Here is a 7076-nt window from a genome sequence, read left to right as displayed (position 1 = left end):
CTAGGCTGCCATTTCGTGTTGTGACGTCCAGTAATCAGGTCATGACCCCGTGGTGACATCTGAGTGCCCCAAGTCCCCTGGCTCAGACAGATGCCATGTGCTGCTCAAGTCATGGACTGGCACCATAGGTTGGGGTGCAGCCAGGTATACAAAACACTTTTCCACTTTCTCCATCTCTCCCACTTCTCACTAGAGCGCCTATTAAGCCAGGAGCAAACACATGACACTGGTGCAGGAATTTTTATTTTCCAAGAAACATATACTTTACTTCCCAGTGCAACAGAACTTTGGACGCGTAGCGGCAGCTGCCAGAAACCTACAGACCACAGGGAGTACTGCTCTTTATAGCTTTGCTAACATAAGTTTAGCAACTAATGCAAGTTTCCAAGCTGGCAGACCTTGGAGACTGACTGGCTGCATTCACCCCCACAAAGCAAGGTAATACTGTGCTGGAAGCTGTCCACAGTAACCTGCTCAGAGTCTCACCTGTGGAAGGAATGGGACATTGTGCCTCTGCTTCCCAGCCTGACATCTCTCTCATACCATTTGAGTCATCCCTTCACCCTCTCATTCACCACACTTCTCAACGCTCCCCCTGTTCTTCCACATCCCTCCATCTCTGACCATGCCATTCCCCTCTCGGATGAGATTGGGTTTTGGGGAGCAGGAAAGAAAAAGAGCATAGGGATAGGCAGAAGCTCACAGATAACCCTTTACATTATTTTTCCTAAGAAAGCAGATTATTTCTTTTGTATACATGAAGCCAGGAAACAACGGTTTATCACAGATATTACTCTGAGTGCCTCTATGCTGCCTGGAGTGACTCTTGGCCTCTCATCAAAGCTTTCCCACACATCTTGGATTGCCAATTGTGAGATCTCCAAAACAGTGCTGGGGAAGCTACTCTAAGATGCATGGCCAGGCCTCCATCATGGTGTCCCTTGGTGCGTACGTGCTAACCCTGGAAACCGAACTCCTTGTACTTGCTGGCCATATCATTTCGGAACAGCTCCAGGGCCTTCTTCATCGCAGCCTGGGAATCAGCCCCAAAGTCTGCAGAGTGTTTTTCAGCAATGACCTTGATAATGACTTCAGAAATGAACTGTGAGGAAGAAAAGAGAGAGAGAGAAACAGAAGGGACAGTCAAGGTTTATTTTCAGAAAAGCCAGCCTAAGAAATAGGTTGCAGAGCCTGGAAATATCTCAGAGCTAATTCAGTAGCCCTTCCCACAGTCTCTGGAGAGACAGTGAGGTCTAGCTTGCAAGGAGCCTGGGCTGGGCAGAAGAACTGGGTTCTATTCCTAGCTCTGATGCTGATCCGCTTCATGACCTTGAGTAGATCATGACCCTGAATAGATCACGACCCTTCCCACTCTTTGTCTGCCTTGTCCATTAAGGCTGAAAATTTATGCCCTGTGTTTGTACAACACTTAGTTTTGTGGGTCTTGGTCTCCAATGGATCCCCCAGGGCTTACTCTAAAATTGTACGTCCCTTGTGTCCAGCCACTGGCAGTTCTTACGTAATGTAGTTTCCCAGGCATGCAGAGGCTGCATGGACTGGTTTATTATAGTCCAGGGTTGCTTAGACTGCATGTGGTGTTTGGAACGGGAAATCTAAGCTTGGATATTCACATACCATTTGCATACCACGAGCCCTTTCTGTGCTTCCGCCTCCCTGTACACAGGGACCTCAGACTTGAGGGAGAGCTCACTGAATTCCAACTAGCCATCAGTAAATAAAAATGAAACTCTCACTTAGCTGTCCTGCACACATTCACTACACATCAGACACCAAGATTCCCTGCCCTTTTCCATACCTCCAGATATTTAACAGGGATTTTGTGCTTGGTCGCATGGGTTTGAGCCAGGGGCTTCAACTCTGACTCATGATTACCCTTCTGCTTCAGGATTTTGCCCAGTTGAGTAAGGACGGTAACTCCATGTTTCTTCAGATCTTCAGAGGCCTTCATCTGATCAGGGGTCTTCAGGCCTTTGAACCTTTCAAAACGATCCAAGGTCTCAGGGTGGTCCCGAAAAAGTCTGTGGGCAAAAGTGGAGGGACTTGTGAGACTTGAGAGAGCTATCATCCAGACCAGAGCTGAGGTCCAGCTGCTCCAGGTATGTATGGAATGTATGGACAGGCAAAGGTGTGATCACCTGCTTCCCTCCCCAAAGAAAGCTCTTATCTAGTCCCTGCTAGTGGAGACTACTTTAACCGGGGAACTCTGACAGTTTAGGTCCTTTCCAAATTACTACCATTCACCATCACTCCTTTTAGCATGTATATAAGCCAGGGAAGCATCTGGCTCTACTCTGAATCTGGTTTAAGTGTTTTTCGTCCTTCCTCTTGTAGGTCGTTCCACAACCTGATGACACCGTGTACAGTTTCCTTTCTGTTTATTTTGTACAGGCTGCTTTTTAACATTTAAAAATGATGAAAAGCCTCTTGTCTTCAGAGAGCAGAAGCTCCTGATGCACCACCGTTTCAGTATTGTATCTACTTTAATCCCATCCTGTTACACATATCCTAACATGATCACCACTGTCTTTTTCCACTCCCTCTGACTGTGACAGAGACACTGCCCTAACCATGTCCAACTAGAGCGACAGAGCAAGTGTCCATATTTTTTATATAGCTCTGCTAACTTTTTGGTACCAGTCCCCTGGGTTATGTCAACTGTATTAAGATAAAGAGCCAATGCTGGTCGTGGTACTGAGAGGTGAGTTCTTGCATTCATCTGAAAGAAAAAGAAAACCAGACAAAACCACCTGTCTTCATTGACTTACTATTGCTGAGGAGGCAACCTGCAGACTACCAGGACCCTCTTCCCAGCCCATATCTGCACTGAACAGGAAGGGAGAGTACTGGAGGCTTCTCATCTCCCCCCGCCCCCCCCAAAAAAAAAAAAAAAAGAGCAACCCCAACCTCATGTCTCTCATGTCTAGGTCTCAGATGTTCTTGAATGTCAGCTGGATGGGAGAGCTTACTGTGCCCCCACTCTTTGATTGCAGTCACAGAGGAATTTGATTCCTGCCTTTTCTTCCCACCCCCACAGGCTCAGCCCAGCTGCCAGCTGTGTGGTTCCTCCATCAGGAACTGTGGCACCTCAGAGAGTCCTTGGAAGGAAGTGGGTAACAAGAGCGTGGGGCCTTCAGGCATGCTGGTGCAATGCCATGCAGTGCTATACATAGCCACTCTGCTCCCAAAATGGAAATGAAAACAAGAAGGTGGAAAGTTGGCTAAAAGACAGGCTAGTGTTGTCCCCTCCTGCTTCGTCCCTGCTGCATTTCCTAGGAGACAGGATGCAGACGCCACTGGCAACAAAACCAGTAGGAAATTTCACTCTTTTCCGTGCCAGAATCCTAGAGTCAAGGTGAAAAGGGGATACTGCCTCTCCTGATTATTAGGAGCAGTCTAATAACTAGGTGTTGAAAGGCATCGGCTCCCTTGCACAAGTTTATTTTCAGGTATTACACCTTCTAATGGACATAATCCAACTAGCTGAAGCACCAGTGAAAGCAATGCCCGTCTTTACAGACAGGGCCCTACAGCTCACATCCATGAAGGGGCTCACCCGTCACCTGCAGCAGTACCCAGCGTTCCAGCCCAGGACTTCAGCCTCCTCCTCAGGGTACAGCGGTTGCACACTTACTCTGCCCTTGGGATGGGTGCTGGTGCTGGGGCTACTGGGGCTCGCATCCTGTCTAGAACTGGACATTCCTCCTAAGTATGTTGCCATGAGGGCCAGGCTCTCCACTGTATGATGTAAGTATAGGTTAAACTGCACTAACAAATACCTCAAGCATATGGAAAACAGAAGCTGTTCTGCAGCAAAAACATTCTGTAAATGAATGTCCAGTCTTTGCTCGCATTTAATTTCAAAGGTCTCCAAAGGATTTCTGTACTCTACCAGGTGCTGAGCACACCACCATTGGACTTTGCTTTTTTCCTATATCTCTCCATTACACAGGTTGCATCCCACCCAGAGAGATGAAAGAACCTTGCACCCTAAAATGAGATGGAGGTATTTCTAAAAAATCTCCCTCCATCGTGTCTAGCTATGGCTGAATCCTGTCTGCCAAGGAATGATATACCCCCAAGACTCTTGAAAATTATTCTGAGTATTTTTTTGTTTCCTTCAGAAAACTTCCAGTTGAATCAGTGTTTTCTAAACACATTCCCAGGATATGATATCTACCTAACAAATATTTAACAATGCACACTTAGACACTCAGGGAGATCTGCTGGGCTTCCCCTGCCTCTCGCCTCCCTTAGAAACCCTTGAAGGAAAAAGAAACAACCTGGGCTGGTTGGGGAGCACAAAGTCACAAGGAAGTGGGGTGTCATCTATTTAAAGCCCTATGATACCTGTAAGAAAAATGGTGTTACCTTTTCCATTGGAAACTGCTTTAACTGTCCTGTGACAGTTCCAGAGCCAAAGTAGCCACCTCAGAGGGATGGACTGTGGGGAGGGCTCAGGTCCCTGCTACCCCTCCAGCATGCTACCCCCCCAGCTGCCCCCATCCCTCCCTCCACTTCAGATAGCAGCAGAACTGGGCCATGATAAAGAAGATAAATAAAACAGTCCCTTGCTTTGGCTCATCTTTGAAAAAGCTTTGAATGGACAGTGGATTTGCTCTATGGTGTGAGCTCATTCCTTTAGCCATGCTTAAGCTAGAAAACCCCCTAAGCGAGTGCCACACCTCCACTGCTTTCCACAGCATCCGTACCCTTCCAGCGCACTGCACTGAGCACTGGCTGAGGGGAAGATCCAGAGAGTCTCCTCAAAGTCTCCATCCCTGCTGGTCTTTAAGGACAGGCTAGGATCCAATGCCCGCCCAATGTTGTATCCCACTCTGCAGTGCCTTCCAGGTTGCATTTCTGTGACTTGCTGCCGGTGCCCGGGGTGTTCCCCTCTCAGGGGGCTAGGACCACAAGGACAGTATGGGGGCGGGAGTCCTCTCAGGGCAAGACCTCGCAAGTGCTCCCACTCTGACCCCAGAATAATGGAGGTGGGAAGCAGGGGGAAGGATGTGCTGTGTTTCATACCCAGACCTCAAATTCATCATCAGGAAGTGGACAAGTGTTACCACCCAGATTTCTGGCCAAAAAGCAAGATGGGCAGGGCTCTGCCAGGTGAGACTAAGCTGGGGAGAGGGAAAAACTCAGGTAATTCATAGTTAATTTTACTGAAGTCAGAGATTCTGAGAAAATTGTCACAGAGGAGACTTTCTTCTCCTCTCTTTCTCTGCATGCTGCAGAGCATCTGAAGGCCCAGGACACACAATTCACTCCAGCATTTCTCACCGCAGTGCTTGGGCAACAAGGATCCAAAGCAGAGCTTTGCCAACAGGTTGGGCAGAAGGAGTGACAAAGTCCACTATCTTTTGAAAGCAGCAGTGGCTCACTCCTGAACCCACAGACAGACAGAGAGACAGAAGCACAGCCACTTTACACGGTGAGTAGTTTTTACCCCAGAAACCATAGCAATGGCAAAACCACCACCCTACAACAACAAAAACAGCCTGTTGAAATAAACACTGCCAAACACAAGCTCCCATAGTAAATATACATCTTCCTTGGTCTCTCAGCTTTACTCTTAGGACCAAAGCTTCTTGCCTACCTCATTAAAACTTCATGCCCATGGCCAGGGAGGTCAGACTCCACCTTCCCCCAGATAGTCAGGACCTGCTGCCATTCCTGATCGCTGAGCCCCATGGTTCACTGAAGGCAGGTCCCAACTGCTCCCTGCAGCCGTTTGCCTTTCCCCAAAGGGTAGCTGGAGAGCTCACCCGCAGGATTTATAGCCCCTGCTCACAAACCTACACCTGTCAATCGTCAGCTGGATGTCTTGCCCTCATTCAGGCTTGTCTAACCTAATCAGCCTCCCTATTTTTTTCTAGGAAGCTATTTTGGGTCAGGTGCTATTGTGGATGCCACTGATGGCATCATTTCTGTTTTTTCATATTGGACTGGCACATGTCCCACTCTAGACAGAAAGGGCACTGCCAAAACACAGTGCCAGAAGCCTGTCCTGGGTTCCCAAGGACCCAGAGACAGTGTCAAGCTGTATGGCAGGAGACTCCTGAAGGGCACTGCCATCTGCAAGGCCACCCTGCCTCCCTCTCCCCTGGCCTGCTGAGGGCAAGCAGAAGAGACCAGGATGGCTGGTAGCATCAGCTCCATTGCTCCAAAAGCCCTTCCTCTCCCACGCTGAGCTCACTCTCCTTTGCCCCTGGGGTAATGCATTACATTTACTAAGAGAAGAGCACAGGGTTAGAAGACACATGACCTCAAGAGCTAACCATATCCAACACCCAACATAATCCAGGCATCTCCCCAGCCTCACAGGAGAGAGGAAGAGAATGAAAACTATATAGGAGCCAGTTACCCCGCACCTGCATGCCAGGGTCCTCTGCCTGCCTCTCCGGGGAATGCTCAGGATTAACTGCTGGCTGAGCCTGGATATCAGAGCCAACAGATGTACAGCTGAGCCAGAAGGGTAATTTGCAGCAGGCCAGAGACACAAGGACACAGCAGGGCTTAACTCAGCATGCACCCAGACAGGGGTTAAGGTCTCTGGCTACTTCTGTCAAGCCAAATATCAATGTTGGGAAGAAAAGCCACCAGGCTGACAAGCAACATGGGTATGCTTTGGGACACCTCCCAGCCTCTCTCCTCCAGCCCCATCAGGACTGATAATGGCCTGGCACACCAACGGGGTGATTAATCCCTTCCAGGGTGTGACTGCAGTCAAAGTACAGCCCGATAACAAAGCCCAGCTAGTGCTGTTGTCCAGAAGCATGCACCTACCTCTGGACATTTCCGAAGGGGCACACACTGCGGACCTTGGCAGGCAAGAAATGTCAACTGAGAGCTGAAGGGACCTGCCTTGGTGCTCAGGAAAACTGCATGCAACCCCACGGTCCCTACCAGAGTGCTGCAGGACCTGATGTGCATGGCTGCCTCTGCACCCGTCTGCTCTCTGCGACGGGGGAACAGTCGCCCTGCTCCAGCCTTGCAAGGGGAGACAAGTGCCCACGAACAAGGGTAAACAGGCAGTGAGAAGGGCTGAG

At 49.2% G+C, this 7076-nt stretch overlaps 1 protein-coding gene across 1 annotated transcript; it reads right to left on the bottom strand.

Annotated features, from left to right (window-relative positions):
* Positions 1 to 236: 236 nt before the first annotated feature.
* On the bottom strand, positions 237 to 5762 carry MB (myoglobin). Its single transcript, XM_009500459.2, has 3 exons — positions 5624 to 5762; positions 1817 to 2039; positions 237 to 1102 (listed from the first exon to the last, which is right to left on the bottom strand). Exons 1-3 carry the CDS (start codon positions 5716 to 5718, stop codon positions 956 to 958), a joined length of 465 nt encoding a protein of 154 aa, XP_009498754.1. The 5' UTR covers positions 5719 to 5762; the 3' UTR covers positions 237 to 955.
* Between the last annotated feature and the right edge of the window lie 1314 nt (positions 5763 to 7076).

Source organism: Phalacrocorax carbo, chromosome 1, assembly GCF_963921805.1.
Source record: "Phalacrocorax carbo chromosome 1, bPhaCar2.1, whole genome shotgun sequence".
Taxonomy (NCBI): Eukaryota; Metazoa; Chordata; class Aves; order Suliformes; family Phalacrocoracidae; genus Phalacrocorax; species Phalacrocorax carbo.
The sequence above is the reverse complement of the archived record's forward strand: the minus strand, read 5'-3'. Positions and strand labels throughout refer to the sequence as shown.

What these genes read in the sequence shown, in the direction of transcription:
- MB (XM_009500459.2), bottom strand. Translation starts at nt 5,718, where the DNA reads ATGGGGCTCAGCGATCAGGAATGGCAGCAGGTCCTGACTATCTGGGGG. An exon ending in GGGCATGAAGTTTTAATGAG is followed by an intron (nt 2,040 to 5,623) that starts GTAGGCAAGAAG and finishes TTTTGCCCACAG; the next exon opens with ACTTTTTCGGGACCACCCTG. An exon ending in TCCCTGTTAAATATCTGGAG is followed by an intron (nt 1,103 to 1,816) that starts GTATGGAAAAGG and finishes TCTTCCTCACAG; the next exon opens with TTCATTTCTGAAGTCATTAT.